The sequence below is a fragment of the Mandrillus leucophaeus genome, unplaced genomic scaffold, assembly GCF_000951045.1.
Source record: "Mandrillus leucophaeus isolate KB7577 unplaced genomic scaffold, Mleu.le_1.0 Scaffold665, whole genome shotgun sequence".
Taxonomy (NCBI): domain Eukaryota; kingdom Metazoa; phylum Chordata; class Mammalia; order Primates; family Cercopithecidae; genus Mandrillus; species Mandrillus leucophaeus.
The window spans coordinates 1057874-1079346 of NW_012107197.1; the positions used below are offsets into that span (position 1 = coordinate 1057874).

The 21473-nt window shown below is 52.8% G+C and overlaps 1 protein-coding gene across 1 annotated transcript in view; it reads right to left on the reverse strand.

Moving 5' to 3' along the window:
- The window catches only part of PRRC2B (proline-rich coiled-coil 2B), an 82152-nt gene that overhangs the window by 11356 nt on the left and 49323 nt on the right, over window positions 1-21473 (reverse strand). The window contains exons 12-27 of the mRNA XM_012001594.1: window positions 20954-21144; window positions 17757-17952; window positions 15199-15415; window positions 12386-14464; window positions 10874-11079; window positions 10221-10366; window positions 9449-9590; window positions 7024-7106; window positions 6265-6456; window positions 5922-6119; window positions 5380-5466; window positions 4035-4139; window positions 3685-3877; window positions 2623-2720; window positions 1522-1649; window positions 720-960 (exon numbers count right to left, since the gene is read on the reverse strand). Coding sequence (XP_011856984.1) covers window positions 720-960; window positions 1522-1649; window positions 2623-2720; window positions 3685-3877; window positions 4035-4139; window positions 5380-5466; window positions 5922-6119; window positions 6265-6456; window positions 7024-7106; window positions 9449-9590; window positions 10221-10366; window positions 10874-11079; window positions 12386-14464; window positions 15199-15415; window positions 17757-17952; window positions 20954-21144 — 4502 coding nt within the window. The remainder of the gene's footprint in view (window positions 1-719; window positions 961-1521; window positions 1650-2622; window positions 2721-3684; window positions 3878-4034; window positions 4140-5379; window positions 5467-5921; window positions 6120-6264; window positions 6457-7023; window positions 7107-9448; window positions 9591-10220; window positions 10367-10873; window positions 11080-12385; window positions 14465-15198; window positions 15416-17756; window positions 17953-20953; window positions 21145-21473) is intronic.

Genomic DNA, 21473 nt, shown 5'->3' on the forward strand with positions numbered 1-21473 from the left:
CAGACGCTGGATGTGGTGATGGCACCATAGCAGCGTGGAGGGCTTGTCAGGCACAGTCTATGGTGTGAGCTTCAAAGCTGGGGTTTCAGGGAGGAAGGAAGGAGTCTAGAAGCATCAACAACTATGCAAACAGGACTCCTACCCCATTCCACACCCTACTGCACAAGGGCAGGGAGAAAGGAAGGAGCCCCCATCTGGGGGCTGCAGGAGCAGGCAGTGCTTAGGGCACAGCCAAGTCTTGAGAATAAAGAGGTGGATGAGGGGCCAGGGGTGGTGGCTCACGCCTGTAATCCCAGCCCTCTGGGAGGCCAAGGCGGGCAGATCACTTGAGGTCAGGAGTTCGAGACCAGCCTGGCCAACATGGTGAAACCCCATCTCTACTAATACAAAAATTAGCCAGGTGCGGTGGCACACACTTGTAGTCCCAGCTACTCAGGAGGCTGAGGAAGAAGCATCGCTTGAATGCGGGAGGCAGAGGTTGTAGTGAGCCGAGATGATACCACTGCACTCCAGCCTAGGTGACAGACTCTGTCCAAAAGAAAAAAAAAGGTGATGGGGCTACTCAGAAGAGGCTGATTTCCCGCACACTGAGGAGCGGGCACGGTGGCTACCAACGAACAGCATGATAGGCCAGCACACACTGAGGCGGGTGGAAAGAAAAGGCAAGGTCGTGAAGGAAAGAAGCCTAGGGCTTTGGGTGGAGTGACTGAATTCCTGACCTGTGGGAGCTGGGAGTCCAACATCTGGGAGGCACCCAGGCCTGCAGCCTGGCCGAGCTGGCCCTCATAGACCAGGGCTTGGTTCCCGCTCATGGGCTGGTAGGGTGAGCCAGACTGCGGCTTCACCATCTCCAAGGGCTGCATGCCTGGGAACGCAGAGTACGGAGGCTTCAAGGCTGTGCCCCCAGAGAGGATCATGGTGCTGGGCGGTGACAGGCTGGGGTGCATGTACACCTGAGATCTGCAAAAGCCAGACAGATGGTCAGGATCAGGTCGATGAGTCCAGCTGTGGATCTCGTCCCACCCCTCAGAGATCCCCCAGAGAGCTTGCTAAAATACAGATCCCCGGCCCCACTCCCAGAGCGCGACTCAGAGGGTCCAGGATGGGGCCTGAGAACAAGCTCTTAGATGGCGCTGATGCTGCTGGATTAAACAAGTGAACACATCCAGGCTGTACGAGGCACAGGACATCAGCCACAATGACTGGCAGCCACACTGACGGAGCAGCCCGCGGTGGGGAGGAGGCAGGGAGTCAAGGGGAGAGAAGGAGGAAGGAGCAAGGGAAGGAGGCAAGATGACATGGAAAAGCAAAACAAGGCCTGCCACATATCAGCTCACCCCAGGCCTCTCCTAGAGCACAGTTAACAACGGACTGAAGAGTGATCCAGAGCAAAGCCCCACCCCTCCCCACCCCGCTGCCCCAAAGCAGAGAAGCACCAAACAGCCACAGGACAAAGGCTGCACACAGGGCTGAGGCCCTGGCTGTGAGCTGCCAGCTCCACAAGCTGGTACCTGAGCTCACCTGAAGGGCTGTAAGGAGCTGAAGATCTCCTGGGACTGGGACACAGGAAGCCCACCCCTCAGTCCAAGCTGAGCTTGTGCCTGCAGAGATGTGTGAAGGGAGATAGGGATCTGCTGGGCAGCGGCGGCCTGTGAACGGGAAAACGGAGTGGTGGAGGTAACCGCCAAGGCCCATCCAGGTGATTCCTCCCCTCCCACCTCCCCTGCCCCTCTCCACATGGCTGCTGGAACACTGCCCAAAATTCAAATGCCAGCATGTCATTCCTGGGCTTCCCTTGCTATTGGGATAAAGCCTATAATGAAAAACTGGTAGCAGCCCCAAACCGCAGCATCTCCCTACCCTGGAATTCTATACGGCAACAAAAATGGATTCTAGCACATACATCAACAGCGGTGAGTCCCAGAAACATAACGCTGAATTTAACGACGTACAAAAACAAAGATACATGCAGTCTGACCCAGTTATGCAAGAACCAAAATCTTGAAAACCAAACAATACAGCAGTTAAGAACATGTTTTTAAAGAGGTCAGCAGAGACCACGTCCTCCATCAGCAAGCCTGCGCTCGGAGCAGATTCTGCCTGGAAGTCCACTGTCATGGCTGGGCAGGCACATGGGTCGAGGGGCGGCTGAACCATCCCAAAGACCCAGCACCAGCGTTAGAGGGGAGACTTCCAAACATCACCCCTTGGCAGCACAGAAAGTATGCCAGTCCTGCATAAATAACCAACGCCTGCTCATTTCTAAGACTACCTCTTTCTAATGCATCCATGCCTGGGAGTTTAGGCCTTTCTTCTCTTCATCAGAAGGATACCTGATCACCAAAGAAAATTCCATTTTAGCTAATTCCCCGGCTAGGACACAGGAGGGAGAACTTTGAGAAAGGAAAACTAAGCAGAGTCTGGAGCAGCCAACTCCACTCCTCTTCCCTGTCTCTTGTTTATTCACTTAACACATGTCTCCTGGCGGGCCAGGTGCTGGTCACCACATGTGAGGGGGACGGAAAACCAGACAGACAATGAGCAGATAGAGCAAGCCAATTTCGCCTTGCGCTGGCTCCTCCCCACCACCCCCAGCCAGGCCACCTGGCTGGCTGCTGTCACCTGTTGGTAACTCTGCTGCTGAGGTATCGTTTGAGGAACGAGCCGGGGCTGACTTGCAAACACATGGCCATCCAGGTACAGGGGCGGGAGGTGGCTGCCTGGAAACAGAGCGGCAGAAGGGAGGTAGAAGAAGATCAAGCCTCACTACTTCTGAATGTCCCTGAGGGCGACAAGTCTACAGGTCTGCTCTACCCAGGAGAGTCAGTGCGGACGGACAAGGGCGTGTGTACAGAGGCTGCTTGGTTCCCTGTGTGCCTGAAGCACGCGCCTGCTCACAACACGCCTGGCACACACCTCAGGGAACCCAGGGAGGATGCAGCGTCAGACCTAGGAGGTGGGAGGAGGCAGGTGGGCTCTGGCCTACCCTTCCCACCTCCCACTCATCAACTGCCCCAGACACTCGAAGGGACATTCTACTTTAACCAGGGCTGCCTTGGTCTCTCAGTCACTGTCCTCTTCATCTCCCTGCTATTGAGTCCACAGTGGAGGGTCAGAAGGATCTATTGGGATTACATCACTGAGACTGGCAGCTGGGCCCTCAAAACCCCCACGCTTTCCCTTGGGGGCATCAACACATGACAAGGATGGTAGCAGTCAGGACAAAAACAGCTGCCAGTGACTAAGGGCTCTGTTGATACAAAGCCCTTTCCAGGTAAGACCTGGCTTCACGGGTGTGGCCACCTCATGGAGCAATGTCATCGCCCCCGTTTCATTTAAGAGAGGAGGACGCTGTGGCTCAGCGAGAGCTGATTACCAGCCGAGGCAGCACAGCTCCAGCATGTAACCCAGGTCTGACTCAAAGCCAAGCCTTTGCCCGCTCCTCTCACCAGTAGGCAGGAGTGCCTCGCTGTCGTCCCCCAGTTCTGTTTCCCAGCACGGGGAAGCAGAACGTGCACATTACCTGCAGCACAGGAGAGCTATGGCCACTCGGCCTAAAAACAAGTTGCTACTTCTACCTGCTACTTAAGACAAGGCCAGGAGGTGGTGTTCGGGGCTGTTAATCCGTTTCTCTTGATAATAAATGGAGAAGGACCCCAAGGCTTGGCTCAGGGGATGAGATACCTGGCATAGAAGCAGAAGGTGCTACAGAGGCCACAGGCATGGGTGGCATGGACACTCCACCGAAGGAGCTGTAGTTGACCCCGCTGGAGGCACCCACAGAGGATGGAGGCTGGATGCCTGAGCCAGCGCCGCCTGGAGAGCTCTGCTCCGGCAAACTGGGGGAGTTTTCCCAAGCCTTGCGCGCAGACTCCATCTTCAGAAGCAAGGGTGGGGGAGGGATGAAAATTACTATCATGATGGCAGTGGGCAGCACCGATCTAAGCTTTCGGGGGTTCGGGGACTCCTCCCTTCTGCCTCTTTGTAAGCTAAGGTACTGGGTGGGCCCTCGCCCAGCTCAGGGCTGGTGTTACCTTCAGAGTAAGGTCGGCGGTGGGGAAGGACATTGGGGAGAGACCAATGGCCCTCTGGATGTGATGGTCCCGCCGCAGGATGGGGATACTCTGTGTTAACCCTGCCTGGAGAGAAGGAAAAAGAAACCATGGAACACAAACAGGCACAGAGACGGCTTTGCCCAAACCCACCCATGGCTCACCTGAACACACTCAAGGCTCGTCCAAATGCCATCTATGACTTGCCCAAACCCATCTGTGGCTTTGCCCAAAAGCACCTACAGTGCCCAGCAGCATCTATGAATTGTCCAAATGCATCTTCAGTATTGGCCACATGTACCCAAGACCACCCAGATGAAACTGATGGCAGCCAAGACCACGACTGATCTCCTTGAGATGGCTGCCTCCATCAGTTTCCTCCACACAAGTCTGCAGAAAGCCACCCCCATATCCACACTCCATGGTGCCCTCCAGACAGGGAGAGCCATGTCCCAGCAGCATAAATATGGACTGGCTGCCTGCACGCAAGCACCTGGTTCAGAAGGCACCTGTCACCTGGCCTGCAGATGCCTTGGGCCAGACAGGGAAGGCTGTGCCCCTCAGCAAACAGTGAAAGAGGGCTCTGGTAACAGGTTGAAAATGCAACAGTGCCCCCCGCCTCCTGCAGATCCCCGGTGTCCATCCACACATGATAGGGACTGTAGACTGTCAGAGTACAGAACCTTGTAGAGCCCAGCACTTCCACATTTTTTTTCATTCAACACCTGTGAATATTGTACAGCACTCACATTCCTTGGAATCCTCCGGGAAATGCTGCCCAAATGATACTCATTCATTCAACATATGCACTAGCACCAACCCCTGCAGGTGGTGAGGACAGAGCAGTGAACCAGACGTCACTGCGGCAGCCTTGGCCACAGCCCCGAGTGGCCACAACAGACGCAGCTGCCAGCTCCTGAGCCCACGGCGGAGCGCCAGGAGGGCTTCCGGACCACAACAGACCGCAGGTGGCAGCGACCCTCGGATGGTGAGGTGGGGCCTCCTGAGGAGGGCTCTCCTACTCGATCTGTGTGCCCCTCACCCCTGGCCACGGAAAAGGCAGCCTGAGTATGGGCTCGCACCTGGCACAGAGGAGACGATGGAACCAAAGAGAGCCAAATAAACCAGACCTTAGGAACTCTACGATCCCCATTGGAAGGTCACAAAACCTGGGCAGGAACATTTAAGCACCTTTTGAGGACATGGAGCTGCTAGCAACTGAGTCACGTGCCAGCCCAGGTCACCTGAAATACGTGTGCTGTCTCCTTCGCCCAGGGCCTGCCAGCCCCAAGCAGCGAGTGCAGCCAGAAGTGGAGTGTGGACTTACATTACTGGCCAAGGCATCCTGAAGTTTAACAACCGGACTCCCAGCAGGACCAGAGGCAGAACCAGGCGGCAAGCTGAAATCGGAGTCCTGGAGAGAAAAAAAAAAAAAAAAAAGCCACACAGCCCACTGAGATCCTCCTGGCTCTCCATTCCCCAGAGGCACACATTAACGTGATGCAGTTTCCGTGACTCAAAAACTCCACTGAGCAGCATTCACTGGAGCCACACGTGAGCGAGATGGCCAGAGGCTTCCCATGGCACAGGAGACAGGACGCCAGCTCCACTCCTTTCCCCCTGTCCCTTGGGTGGCCTGACAGAAACAGGGAAGATCGCTGGCCTGTCTGGTGTCAGTGAAGCAATCTTTAAAGCAACTCAACAGAGCACTAGCCACGTGCAGGACTCCATACCAACACTCTGCCGCTGGAAGAGTGCTTGGCTCCCGTCCTTCTATTCTTTCTAGGAGATAATCCTGTCTGAGCCCCCAACCTCTCCAAGTACCAAAAATAAAAAGTAAAAAAAGCAAGCAAGAAAACAAAGCCTCACTTTTGGATTGACTCCAAATTCAATGGGTGGCACAGGCAGCACGGAGTCCACGTGAATCTCTACCCCGTTAACAGGTGGGACCACAGTCCCTTGCAGCCGCTCGGCCCCCTCTGAGCCCTTCCTGTTTTTCAGAGAACGCTCGTTGCCGATGGGTCCTGGTCTGTGCTCCTTGCTCTGTCCAGAGCCTTGTTCTGAATCCTTGATAAAAAAGCAGAGAGGTGGAGACACAGACTGGAATGACCACTCTCTCCAGCTTCTACTGTCACAGGAATTGAGGAAGACGACGAGACGATGGCCCCTTCCGCCCAGGCCCTGGCCACTGTGACTGGAACGTCCAGGTTACCTTCTGCTCAGATGGCTTTGGGGCCTGCTCCTTGTGGCTGTCAACCTTGGGTTCCGCCAGGCCAGGCCCGCTCATCTCCTCTGGCTTCAGAGTCCCATACGGGGAGCTGCGCTGTGAGGAGGTCGCAGACGACTCCCGAGACTCGGCGCTCAAGTCAACGCCACTATCTCCCTGGCTGCTCTTAAAACCCTGCTGTGCAGAGCACAAAATGGGTTATAGCCTCGAACTCCCAACTCGATTATCCAGAGAGTAAAACTGTGTGTGGCACACAGACTTGTCTACACCAGCTGCATGCCCCTTGCCAAGTCTGGTCCTGATCTTGATCCTGCCCTGCTGAGGATGCCTGACAACTTACATGTGGCCAAACACACCACCCCGATAGAGCTTGTGACCACAGAATCTTCTGCAGGCCCCAGACCGAGGCTGCCATACCCATCTTACTTGTGACCCACACCAGACTACATGGCTGCTGACGCCAGTTCAGAGGCGGTCCTGAATCCCTCTACCCACCTAGCGTTGGGTCCTCCCTTGTTACCCCTTTTCTCTTTCTCCTGCTCATGCACACCCCATGTACAGGCCAGAAATCAAGATGGAAAAACACTGATGAGCTTGGCCCCATGGAAACAACCTAATTCCAAGCTCAGCTGTGGTGGCAGGGGCTTGGTTGGGTTGGATGCACAGATCCATGGCAGGCCGGCTGTCTGGATGGTGAGCTCACACTCATCCCAGGAGCAGCATGCGGGCAGCGGCCACACTCACCTCCGCGGAGCCAGTCTCGGTGCTGCTGAAGGCAGTGACGGCTTTCCTCCAGGAGTCGTTGGCTGGGGCCTGCACAGGGAGAGCTGCCAGGGGAGGGAGACAGTCAGGGCATCAAAGAGCAACCCGTCTAGAGAAACACAAGTTTATGAGCTCTTAAAGAACAAGCATAGGCACGGCTTGCAGAAATCCAACTCCCCTGCCTCCCCTGCACCCCTGACCCCAGCCCCCTACCTGTGACACCCAGTGAACAGCTGTGACGTGGAAGAGCTGGTCTCACAGTCTCATCCAACTTTCCACATCCTCACCCAACATGTTTCTCAGCATCTCACTCATTACGGGAGAGGGTGAGTAGGGCAGAGCCCTCACTCCTGCCCATCTGGATTCTCTGTTGCTATTTCTGCTACGCTCACACTTCCTTTCACTTACATTATTTCTAAAAGTCGGTAGCTTCTTTTTTTTTTAATTTAAAAATATATATTTCTTTCTTTCTACTTTTTGAGACGGAGTCTCGCTCTGTCGCCCCGGCTGGAGTGCAGTGGCACATCTCCGCTCACTGCAAGCTCTGCCCTCCAGGTTCACACGATTCTCCTGCCTCAGCCTCCCGAGTAGCTGGGACTACAGTCGCCCGCCACCACGCCCGGTTAATTTTTATTTTTATTTTTGTATTTTTAGTAGAGACGGGATTTCACTGTGTTAACCAGGATGGTCTCTATCTCCTGACCTCGTGATCTGCCTGCCTCGGCCTCCCAAAGTGCTGGGATTACAGGCGTGAGCCAACGCCCCTGGCTTTCTTTCTCTTTTTTTAAACAACAGAGACAGGGTCTCACTCTGTTGCTAGTCTTGAACTCCTGATCTCAAGTGATCCTCACGCAATGGCCTCCCAAAGTGCTGGGATTATAGGTGTGAGCCACCACTCCTGGCCAAAGTTGGTGGCTTCTACAGAGTCTCTGAAAGATCCAAGTGGGTATTACTAAAATTTTTTAAGCTCACAGACCACTTCTTGAGTGGCCCTGGATCCTGAGCCCAGAAAAATAGATATGCATGCAAAAGTTGACATGCTAGCAGGGGGTGGGGGCACATATCCGCAATCCCAGCTACTCAGGAGACTGAGACAGAAGGATTGCTTAAACTCAGAGGTTCAAGTCCAGCCTGAGCAACATAGTGAGACCCCATCTTAAAAACAAAACAAAACAAAACAAAAATCTTTTCACATGCTATTTTAATATCCAAGGGCTCTCTGAAGTCATCCTTGGACACAACCCCTGGTCTGAGGAACCAATGAGACCCTGCAGAATTCTGGAGGAAAAGATCTGACAAAAGGGGATGATGACTCACACCTGAGAGTCACATCTGACTCACATCTGGCAGCTCAACCAATCTGGCGCCTGGGCATTTTTGGACATCAATACTATGACACCTGTCACTCAGTCACTACCAAATGTAGCGTTATTGATGTTTTATCAAAGGATTGTGCTCCCTTTCCATCAAAGCTGGGCATGTCGAATATTATTTTGTAGTTTATAAGAACCAAAGTTTTCACGTTTTCACCGAGCACATGAGGACAAGCTATGTGGAAACAGTGAAAGAACCAAGGCCCAGAACTCAGTGTCTCAAGTGCTTGTCCCACGACCCTGGAGTCCCCTGAGTCAAGTATCTTCCCTCTAAAGCCTCAGCTGCTTTGCAGAAAACTGAGCTGGCACTAGGTGACCTCTCCGAGATCCTCTCATGGGCCCGAGCTATGAAATGTCAAATGTCCTTACTTTATTCATCTATGCACCCTCTGGGCTAACAGTGCAGGCTCCTGGCTCACGTAAGCCTCAAGAATAACCTATTCTTTGAAAATAGCTTTTTATTTTACAAGGAAAAATACCCAGAAAAATTACATTTGATATAGAATTAAAAAAAAAAAAGTTTTCAGGGCAACAAATTTTCTAAAAACTAACGTACACTCTCTTCTGGTCTCAGTTTGCCTTTCCAGAAGAGCATTCAGGAAGGAGTTTCCAGAGCCTTCCTCATGTTAAGAAAGGGTGCACAGCACAGAAGAGAGCTCCTGAACTCTTGCTGCTGGTCTCTCAGTCACTTGCTTCTCTTCCGTAAGTTAGTGGGAGAAAATGACTACCAACAAAGAAGGCCAGGCCCACTAGCGCGCGATCTCAGCTCCAGGGGCCATCCTTTTCCACACTGCTGGACGTAATGAATGCTCTGCTCTTCTACCAAATTTTAGGCAAGGAAAATTGTGTATCTGTTTGGGGGCTGCAGCAGCAAATCGCTCAGATGGCATTTGGCACTAGCTCACTAGCACCAGCAAACAGGCACTACTCCATCAATATTCATAGCTCAAAAGCAGGATCCTCCCCAAGCAGCAAACCCGGTCCGTGATGTGACCCTGGACACCACAGCTGGGGTCACATCCCCCAACTCTCACCCTGGCTGCTGCTCTCCCAGATCTCAGTGCCCAGGCTGCTGCCAGGCACGGTCACGTCACCTTGCTCCAGACATAAGTTGTTCTGCTTTTTCGCAAATCGAGGAGGAATACGAGAGGAAAGGCCTCGACCCTTGACAGGCACCTGAGGGGAAGAAAGGGTGCTGTAGTCTAGCTTAAGGCACAAAGACTGATAAATTCTCCCCAGGATAAGTGTCCCAGGTACCAAAATCACACCACCTGAAAATGCTCCAGAGACGTGTGGGATGCTCGTCTCCCAAAACCTCAAGCAGAACTGCGATGCCAAGCAAAGCACCCCCCAGGAAAGACCTGAAAGGCCAATGGACCGTGACCTGTGTGTGTGTGGGTCCAGCCCTGACTCCATTTTAGTACAGGGTTCATGATCCACGTGACTTCAGGAAGACAAATCTCATTCCACTCAGGAATGAGGAGTGGGGAGGGAGGAGGAGCCGGGAGCTGACGGAGGTCTGCATCCTGGCTTGGACAAGTTTCCACTATTATCACCCTAGACAAGTCACCCTCTTCAAGACTCAGTTTCTTCCTCTGCATAACAGTGATGCCACCACCTAGTCCTACTTTGATAGAAGGGCCTTGGTAATAGCAGGCGTGGGGAGACAATGTGTGCCTGCTAAATACTGTCTTCCTCTCTGCCACCTTGAGCTTGACCGAGAACTCCCTTACTCTCTGGCTCTGGGTTTCCTGGGCATCTGCCAGCCTGCCCTCCCGCCCCATGCCCCGCCCCCCAACACCTCACCTGCACGGCCTGCTCCTTCTTTCTTCTCTCTTCCTCCAGCAGGCGGCGCTGCTTCTTGGTCAGGACTTCGATGAAGCCTTCGCCCACCATAGAACCCACCTCACTCTCCTCCCCGGGACTGGACCCGCAATTTTCGATGATGGCACCTGAACCAAGATTTCACGAGAAGGAACAATATTTCCATTCACCAGGAGGCAAGAACAACCCAATTCAACAGGCGCCTAAGATCTAGCGTCAAGCTCAACAGAAACCTGGACAGGACTTCTGCACCTTTCTCAGGCCACCTCTCATCTAAAACGTTGTTATCCCAAACCAAAGAGGTCCAAGGGCACGACTGAGAGAACACACAAAGAGCTTAAACCCCAGCTCTGCGACCTTGGACACACCACCGAACATCTCTAGGCCCCAGGCTTCCTCTCTTTAAAACGCAGAAGCCACAGGGTGTCACGGGGATTCAACAGGCTGTGAGCAACACCCGTGGGAATCCCACCTACTCTGCTCAACTCTACAGCCCCAGAATCCAGCCCAGTGCCTGGCAAGCTGTTCCCGAAAGCTACGGTACTCAGTGCAAAGGCAAACTCGGGAGGCCCGAGGACTGCCCGGCCCCTGGTTCCACCTGAGTTCTTTCCCCTGAAGATGTGAGGACGACTTACTTCCATAGTTCAGGTCAAACTGTTTCATGGCCTCTCCCTGTTCACCTGCCCTCGGAGCAGCCAACTTGGCCTCCTTCTCTGCCTTCTTACTGGAGGCTTCGGGAAGGTCAGCATTGGCATGGGCTGCCCGCTCCAGGGCATAGGGGGAGTGGCCACTCCCACTGTTGCAGCCACTAAGACCTCCAGGCAAGGCCTCGTCTGGGGATCTGTAAGGGAAAGAGGATCCTGTTAACCAGAGGCTGTGGAAGGAGGGAAAACAATGCACGTGCACACTGCCTGCACACAAGCCTGGCACCCTGATCTAGGTCCACTTCCTCTCGCTGACTCCTCGGGTGGGGAGGAGCGGCTGGCTGGCCACAGTGCATTCTGGCACCCTGATCTAGGTCCACTTCCTCTCGCTGACTCCTCGGGTGGGGAGGAGCGGCTGGCTGGCCACAGTGCATCCATGTCCGTGTGCAAACACATGTGGAAGGCTGCCCCTGCTGGCTCTGCCTGCTCCTGGGGAAAGTGGCTCTGTCAGCTTCTGCTCCCCAGGGCTCTCCCACATGCCATGTTCAGAGAGTGCAGGGGGGCGAGAGTCAAGGGGAATGTGCTCGGAATGGAGCCGCCAGTATTTCTGCTCCTCTCCAGGATTGCCCTGCCAGAGGGCCCTTGGGGCATAAAACTGCGGTGAAGCCAAGGGTCGGCCTCTAGCACCTGGAAAGCTAGATTAGACGCCACCTGAAAGAGTCAGTGTTCCCTGTGGCTCCTCCTCTGGGAATTTCTCTGCCTTCAATTCTAAGGAGGGTGGAGGTGTGAAGCCGTCTTCCTCAGTATGCTGAAGACAGGGAAGGCCTCAGCAGCCCCTGTACCTCCCTGTCTGAGCTACAAGCCAAGTGCAGTCAGTCAACCCAGACTGTGCAGGGGACCCTCTCCTGGTCCCTGAGCAGAGGTCATCACCCAAATGCCCCTGGCTGTGGAAAAGGTACTCGCCAGACCATGTGCAGCCTGCTCCCCTTTGCACGTGCTGGGTTCCTGCCATGCTGAGGTGGCAACCCCACCGTGGGGCCACATCTCACAGTGGAGAAGCAGAACCACCTGGGAAGAGCCACTTCCATGCAGCCACGAGGGCAGTGATGCCCCCTAGGATGCTGCCTGGCAGCAACTCCGGAGTAGAGGACTCTGGTGGACTGACTGGCACCTGGCACTGTGCACAGGCAATGCTCCTCGTTGCAACGGCCCCTTGGCGGGGCTCCAGGGACACACGCAGGGACACATTCCTGGACTCCCAGGCCAGGTGCTGGACAGCGGCCTCAGAGCACCACTGCGGAGGGGGGTTGGGGGGGCTCTAGTCACAATAACACCATCACGAGAAAAGCAGACAGGCAATGCAGGGGCAGGTGATGAAGACGCGCACAGACGGGCTGGGGGCAGGCCCCCAGCCCCGACACACGGCGGCATGCATGCGTGAACTCAGTGCTGCTGGAAACAGAACACAACAACAAAAAGGGCCCAGATGGTGTCTGGTTTTACCTTTTGACTTTCAAAGGCGTCCCATTCTGTTGGCTCTCATAGCGAGGGGAGGTGTCACCACCACCTGGCCTAACGGGCTTCTCCCCAAACCCTCCCGGCTCCAGCTTTCGGCTCTGTCTGTCAACCAGTGGTCTCTGACTGGAGAAGCTCCTCTTGGCCAGCTCCTTCTTCTCACCCAAACTGGCCCCCGACAGGCCACCGTCTACCTGGGAGTCAGGCTCAGACCCGGGGCCTTCCCGCCGCTCCCGCCGCTCGCTGAAGTCGCTGCTTTCGGAGGCCGTCTCCCACTCCTCATTGGCGTGATCAGAGGAGTTCTGGTAGGAGAGCTCAGGGGACCTGCGGCCCACAGTGCCACTCCTGTCCCCAGAACACAGTTTGGGTCTGCCTGGCCACTGACCTGCCAGCAGGTGGGGCTCCTCCTCGGGTCCCCACAGGCCCAGGGACTCCCGCTCTTGCCGGAGGCGCCGGAAGCGAGGAGGCTTATCTTGGCGTGGGGGGCGCCTTCTCCTGAAGGGCCGGTTCTCTGCATTTTCAGAATCCGCCACGTGGTCATCTTGGAAGAAGGACCTCTTGTCCTCTGAGCGGCTGTCCTCGAAGCCCCTGCCACCAAACGTGTCAGGGTGTCTGTAGGAATCCGGGACATAGTCTCTGTCTGTAGATCGCCGGGATCCGCATGTGTCGGAAGGGCCATATTCCTGCCAAGGGCTGCCTGGACTTTTGCTCTGCCAGTGGGGTGACTCTTTGGAGACGAAGGTTCTCCGTCCATACCCGCAATTGCTCAGCCGGGGAGGGAGGGCTCGCCCAAAGGCCCGAGGGCCTCGGCTCTTGGCATCTAGACCGCTATGGTCCTCGGAGCACACCTTGTTGGACCGCCAAGAATCTCTGCAGTCGCCTTTCTTCAAGGTGCTCTCCTCCCTCTCCAGGAGCGAGCTTTCATTCCCGTTCTCGGAGCCCCTCTGCCGGCGGCGCTTGGGAAGTTCTTCATACTCTGAGCCCTCACTATGGGTCTCACTGGCAACTCTCCGTCGGGGCTTGGCTCTGGGGCAGTCCTCTGGCCGAGCAAACTCTCGCAGGCCCCGGCCACGGCCGCTGCGCTGGCTGCTGCAGTAGATGCTGCGGGCACCCAGGACCCCCCCGCCGCAGAGGCTGCCCCCGTTTCCGCCGGCAGGCCGACCACGAAAAGTGAACTCTCGGAAACCACGGCCCCGGCCCCGGGCCTGCCCTCTGACCCCAAAGGCTTGTTCCTCATCAATAAAGATCCAGTTATTTCTCTTTGTGGGGGGAACATCGCTGGACTCTCGTGGGGGTCTGGTTTCCCAGGCCTTGTCAGGTTTCTCCTCCTCTTCAAATTTGGTGGCCTCGTGGCCAAAAGTGGCATGGCCAGGGCCTTTGTCCTCCAAAGTGGCGGTGGAGGAGTTGGCCAGAGAGGCGTCATTCTCTTCGTCCTCGTCCTTTTCGGCCGTGGGGCTCTGCTCCTTCTCCTTGGCCAGCCGGGTGCTCTCCTCCCCTAGCTCCTGCTTAATCTTCTCGAGCTCCTTCTCCTTGTCTTCCACCTTGAGGGCTTTCAGGACTGGTTTCTTGATGGGTCCCGACCTCCGGGTCCTGCCCGTCTGCTCCGGGTGCTGGCTGCTGGAGCTCCGGGGCTCAGGAGTCCATTCAGGCTCTGAGGACGGCTGTTTGTTGGGGATCCCATTCTTGTCCCAGGAGATGTTAAAGGCCGTCCCCTCCCGGGGTGTCTCCCGCTCAACACCATGGGCTGTGTCAGCGGTCTCTGGCTGGTGGCTAACATCCCAGCTGCCACACTCTGGCTTTTTCTCATCTGGGACAAAGTCAGGCTCCAATGGGGAACACCTGAGGTTTTGGGTGTGAACCCCAGGAGCACCCGCTTCCTGAACATTTTCTTGGGGTGGAAACAAAAGCTCCTGGCCTATTCTTTGAGAAGAGATACAGTTGTCAAAGTCTGCTTGGGCCTTCTTGTCAAAAGCACTCAAGTACTCCTCCCCTCTCTCCTCAAAGAGATCGCGCTGGGCACTTACGCCCCCTGCCCTTCCGAGTGAGGCAGAGAAAGAGCTTTCATTCCTGAAAAGGAACCAGAAAAATCAGTCAATGTGATTGGAGCCTGGTTCCTGGTTTCCATGCTGAACACAGAGCTTAGTTTTAAAAAGAAGAAAAAAAAAAAAAAAAACTTTTAAAAAAAGAAAGTTAGAAAAAAAAAAAACAAAACACATAAGCACCAACATTTGCTCTATCTTTAAACACGTCTCAGAAATGCCAGGCCATGAATTGGTCGGTGGCCCCTGGAGTCCATGAGAGTGAAGACTGTCGTGGCCGCTGGGTGGGCGCAGCGGGCCCCCGCGAGACAGAGGAGCCGGGCAATCCTCCGGGTCAAAGAGCAAGCTGGAGCCTGGGAGGCCGTGAAGAGTCTGGGGCCATGGGGGTGGCAGGGCTAACTCTGTTTACTTCCACAGAAGAGCCAAGACCCATGCTCTGGACCCCACCTGCCTTGTAAAGTCCCCACCCACCTACCCTGTGCCCAGGGTTTGATGACCCCAGGACTTCTCCTTCACCTTAAGTCTCGCCATCTGAAAAGAGCCTCTTGCACAAAGCATTCAAGCAATCCTCCTCACACTCTCCTTCCCCAAAGGAACCAGGAGTCCCTTCAAAAGAGCACGTCTCCCGTGGGCAGTGTCTCCTGGGATGGTAACTCATCCCAGGGCCCTGTGGATGAGGATGGTAGCTCATCCCAGGACCTCTCGATTCGGACCTGGAACCTTCCTTCAGTGGCAAGGCAGCAGGACCGGGCTTCATCTCACCTGACACGCATGTCCATAGCCAAGGTGTCGCTCGACTTCGGGTGCGTGAGCGGGTAGCCCTTGCTCTGCAGTGCCATGTAGCCCTCTGGGCTCCACACAGGGGGTGAATCGATGGGGGTCACTTTTCTTTCTTGGAGTGGGGGCACACAGTTCTGATCCTCAGAGCGACAGCCTGTCCCACTGAGGGACTCTTGGGGCATCATGGGCTTCATCAGTCCTGAAGAACGCAAAGACTGATCTACATCATCTCATTTAGAAAGCCCTGCTCCAATCTCAGGCTCAACCAAAGGCCCAAAGAAGTTAACAGTTACCCTGACTGTCCCGTGGATACAGCACCCCACCCACCTACACATCACAGGGCTCTTAATCTTTCCTGACCTGAGGACCTCTTAAGGCGCACACGCATGCACCTTGCCTGGTTCAAAGACCTGTGAAGTCCAAGGAAGCGGGCAAGAAAAGCACATTTGTCAGATACAGGCTTGGTCCTTAACACTCACAGGACAGGGGATGAAGTCTTTCTAAACAGGGCAGGGAGATACAACTGAGACACTGTTTAAAACAAAGACCCAAAAGGGCCACATCCTCAAAAGGCACATTAGATAGACATATGCACTTTACTACCAGGAACAGACTGGTGGTCTGTCTGGCCTGGACCAGGGCAGGGAAACCACTGTCCCCCTCCCAGGAATTCAGACTCACATGCCTACTTTCATGGGGGTTTAAGGGACAAAGACTTTCTACCTCCCCAAATACTTTGCTAAGTTGAAGGTGCATGTTAGAATGTTCATGTAACCACTAACATATAGAAATGAAATGTAGAAGCAAAAGAAAAACAAGAATAGGACCAAGAAAAGGCAGGAATAAGGAGAAAAGGCATAGAAAGAGAAGAATAAGAATGGAATGCATGAAATATCATAGTTGGAAAATCTAAATATAATAATCCCAATAAGGCTGGGCGTGGTGGCTCATGCCTGTAACCCTTTGGGAGGCCAAGGCAGGCAGATCACTTGAGGTCAGTCGAGTTCGAGACCAGCCTGGCCAACATAGTGAAACTCCGTCTCTACTAAAAATACAAAAAAAATCAGCCAGGCATGGTGGCAGGTGCCTGTAATTCCAGCTACTCAGGAGGCTGATACAGGAGAATCGCTTGAACCCAGGAGGCAGAGGTTGCAGTGAGTTGAAATTGCACCGTTGCACTCCAACCTGTGCGACAGAGCAAGATTCTGTCTCTAACAATAATAAAAGTAATCCCAATAAATCTAAAAGGACCAACTTTTGCAATTAAAAGTCATAGACTTTCAGAGTGGTAAAGCCATACACATCTTGTAGATACAAAGATACACTCCCAAAAAATAAGGACTCAAAGAAGCTAACTGTAAAAATTGGAACAAAAGACTTCAAATACTTATCAACAAAAGACTAGAATTATTATATTGCTATCAAAGTAGGCAATAAAGATAGAAAGCACTATTAATGATAACAAGGGTACTACATAAGGATAGAAGGAACAAGATACAGAAATTCTAGACCTGTATGCCTCTAGATAGACACAGCAAAAATTGACAGGCTCCCAAAGAAGATTTGACAAATCCATAATCATAGTGGGACATTTTAAAACACCTTTCAGTAACTGGTCAAAGGGATAAAAACTTGCAATGAAGAAGACATTTGCACAACACAATTAGCATGCTCAACTTAATGGACTATTTCCAACCAGAGAATACAGTCTTTTCAGGCAAATGTAGAATGTTAAAAAAGAATCACCACAGAAGAGGTTACAGAGAAAACCCAACAAATGTCAAGCAACCTAAGTCAGGAGTTGGTCAGCAAACTACAGCCATTAAACAAAACTCAGCCTGCTGCAGGTTTTTATAAGTAACATTTTATGGAAAAAACAACCATGTTCACTCACTTACTATCATTTATGGCCGTTTTCATCCTACAACACCAAAACTGACTAGTTGATCAGGGCCTAAAAGGCTTACTATCTGGTCATTTGTAGAAGTTTGCTGACCCCTGCTCTGTAACACACAGACCATATTATCTGACCACAGAGCAACTACATTAGAAATTAGTACCACAAAGAGAATCTTAAAAGCCAGAAATTAGTAAACTAAGTGTATGATATTTTAAAGGAAGCAACAAAAGAAAAACCAGACATTATTAAAATAAAACCCAAATAAGATACAGTAATGAAGAAGCCCAAATACTGATTTTAAAAAGGCACTAGACAAACCTTGGGAAAGACTAATCAAGGAAAAAAGAGACAGCACAAAGAACATTAAGAATGAGAAGGACAAAACGACACAGAAGAAATCTAAAATTAATTAAAGCAATTTATGATACACGATCTTCATGACTTTCCCGACAAATCTTTATGACAGAACTATTATTGTACCTATACTTTGCCAGCGAGTCCTTTGAAATTCAGACCAGTCGTGTACATGACAAAGAGCCAGACCAAAATCCAGGTGTATCTGTTTAACTCGAGATGACACCCTTGACCACCGCGCTATCCTGGGTGATACAGGTATGGACCATTAGACCACAGTGCTTACCTGAGGGATGCAGGGCGGAGGGGTAGAAGTCCACTGGGGTCCGAGTGGGCGTGATGCGTGGGTCCATGTAGGAAGGCATCATCATCCACCTGGGATCGAAGCCCAGCATCTGGGGGTGGTGTGGGTAAAAGGTGCGCTGGGGATGGGATGGCGGGGGGTACACCGGCTGCCAGTGCTGCATCTTGTACAGTTGCTCCTGCCCGCAAAGAGAGAGACTTGGTCAGGCTGGTGCAGCAGGGGGCTGAGATGCCACCCAACACACGCCTTCCAGCTTTCCAGCAGGCAGCACAAAAAGCCCACCTGGAACAGAAGACCAAGGAGGGGAGGGATGGGCAGCTGCGCAAGGGGGAGCCCCCAATGTGTTACAGCTTGCAAGCTCAGGTCCCTGTCCAAGGCTGGTGGACAGCCAAGCCATTATCACAATGGAGGCCCATCTGCGCCTGTGGTACACGAGACAGGATAGGTTTTCACTTAGATCAGACACTCCTGGAATCCACCAGCAGCCTCCCACAGAATGTCTGGACGCTGGCCACTTCTCTCCTTGTCTGCAGCTACCACCTGAGGTTAAATAATATACCAGCATCCCTTCCCTGCTCCCTCCTGGCCTCTTCAATCCATTTTCCATCCTCGACTAGGGTGATCTTTTCACACAGACACCCCACGCCCAATAGGTCGACCCCTAGCTCAAAAGAGCCTTCAGTGGTTCTCCACCACTCTCCACCCGACAGCCTAAATCCTACGAGGCTACTCGTGACCTATGGGGTTAGGGTGAGGGTTGGGTCCCATGTGACTGCCCAGTCTGCCTCTCTAGCTTTGCCTTGCACGACTGGCCCTCTGCTTTCTGCTCCATATATCCCTGCCACCACTTCAGGCCATGGGAACACACTGGGGCCCCTAGGTAAGCGCCTCTTCCCTCCATCCCTAAATCCAGGTTTCCAGCTTCAACACATCCTCTAGGAAGCCTGTCATTACACCCAGACGAGACCAGATCCCCAGTTCTCTGCTCCCACGGAACGGCCAGTGCTCCTTTGTTGCATTCACAGCAGTTGATGGTTTGGACTGCTGGTAACCCTCACCGAACCCTAAGAGACTCCCTGTGCACCCTTGCCCACAGCACCACACTCGGGATACAGAACATTTGCACAAATGGATAAACAGAAAGTATCAGTCAACTATTCAAAATCAAGGCCCTTGCCTTACTCAAGAGGGTTCATTTCAGACCCTGCTCTATCCCATCAGTGACCCCGGGTGCTAATTCCTAAAGGAACCCTGAATTGGCCTTGAGGCAGGACTCACTGCTGCCTCACACTCCGAGGACACCCAAGCAGCCTCCAGCACACATCCTTCCATTCCGAAAACAAAAAGGCGGCCAATCCGCCTGGCAGTCTACAGCACATCCTGAGCTGATTCCCTGGACGGTTCTGTTGGTGCTCCTAGAGCCTATTAAGAGCACTCAATAAATATAGGTCATCAATCAAGAGACTTGAGTCATTCACTCTCCCAGTCCACAGAGAAGGCTGTGGGCCTCCATCTCCCAGCTCCTCTTCCTGTCTACACCCTAGGTTTCCAGCGATTATGACTAGACAGGCTGCCCTGGTGCTTTCAGACTTCCTTTTTTTGAGATGGAGTCTCGCTCTGTCACCCAGTCTGGAGTGCAGTGGTGCGATCTCAGCTCACTGCAACCTCCAACCTCCCAGGTTCAAGCGATTCTCCTGCCTCAGCCTCCTGAGTAGCGGAATACAGGTGCACAGCACCACGTCTGGTTACTTTTTGTATTTTCAGTAGAGATATGTTTCACCATGTTGGTCAGGCTGGTCTCGAACTCCTGACCTCAGGTGATCCGTCTGCCTCGGCCTCCCAAAGTGCTGGGATTATAGACGTGGGCCACCACGCCTGACAATTCCTTCCATTCTTAAGGAAGGACTTACCCATCACTTCCCTCCGCACCCCAAGGAGTTACCTAGCACAACTGTCACTGCTAGGTTTGGCACAAGTAATTCCAGAGCTCTCCCCCATCAGTAATTCTATAACCCACGAACATGAGTAACTGTGCAGTGCTCGCCTACACTCCCATGCTCTAAAATCACATTAAAGGCAGTCCCTGGAATGCTCTCAGGGGCCCAGAGGAGAGAAGAGGCTGAGCAGAGAAGTTTAAAGGTAATTAAGTGAGATACTGGGAAAAGCCTTAAGTCCTTGGCTTGTTTCTCCACAGCACACAGGTTTTGAAATATTTTCAGCTAATATTAGTAATAATTTACTGCACACCTTGCTGTTTGGTGTGCACTAAGTAATGTCTATGTATCACCTCAGTTTCCCAACAAAATGCACTATTCCTCAGTATTGACTACTGTGTTCCTTTACTTATTACCACTCTAGTAGGCACGATTGCTGATGAGTGCTTCAAGACCATCAGGACTAGGAGAGATTGGTGGAATTACAACCATTATCCACATGCTCTTTACGACAAAAAGTAGGTCCCTTTTAAAATTTATAAAAAAATAAAGTTTATAAAAAGTCAATAACGGTGACACCAATAAACCAGTTTATACGTGTTATGGCATGAAACGCTCTGCCACGCTGAAAGGAAGGTATTCATTCTTCCTGGTTTACACATGAAGAAATATAGGTGAGAGGGGTATACCTGACCCGTCCAAGGCCATGCACAACTAGTTAAGCAGCAACATCGGGAAGGGAGCTGTCCAACTTGAAACCTGCAAACCTACGTCCATAACCCAAAGGTGACGTGCCTCTCTCTGGCAGCTCTTGAAACAGCTCACGGGCCTCCCTTACACCTTGGGAGGATCCTAGGGTGGGACCACTGTCCTCTAAGGAATGTCCAAGGTGCACTGCTCTGAAATAAAACAACCAGCCTGCACACTAGAAAAGTGGAGCTCACTGCATACAGCACTAAATAGGTTCCTTACCAATATCAGGAAAAAAGGTCAATAAACCACAAGGGCTATATTCATTCCCAGGGACCTCCACCACTTGGAGAAATAAATAATGGCCAGGGGCTGATCTACCAAGGTCAACAAGTTTTGAGGTAAAACTCCTGAAGTCCCCACTGGTCTTGGGGACACATAAGCGGTATTCTGGACTTTTTCTAAGTTGGAGGTGGGCATGGGGATGGTGACAGGAAGTATCTACTCAGCACTCAGGCCTGTTTATCACAGGCTTTTACCATCTCATCTGTTTACCTGTTGTTGTTGCTGCTGCTGGCGCTGGAATCGGGGAGGAAGGGACTTCTGATACTTGAACTCCTGAGCAGGGGACCCAGCCTCTCTGGACTCTTCCTCACTGCTGCTGCTCTGTGCCACTGCTGGGGACGCTGTGGGTGCCTCTTCTGGGAACATGGTGGGGGTCTCTTGGGCAGGGAATTCTGGGGAGCCTAGAGAATATACCAGCAGAGAAGTAACACAGTGAGCTCACAGAAGCTCAACCAACCAAGTGTTTACAAGCAAGCACTTTTTCCTGATGGCACGTACGCTCTATTTCAAGAATAGTCACGTCCCTGAACCCTGGGCCTGCACCAAACGTACCACGTGCATGAGCTCAGGGACTCCCCCACAACACACGTGAGGAGGCTTCACTTTTGTTGCCACCTTACAGACTAGGACACTAAGGGTCAAAAGGTTAGATAATGTACAGGGTCACACAGTCAGTCACACACATCAGAGCTGAGATCTGATTTCAGGTGGAAGACATTTTATTAAAAAG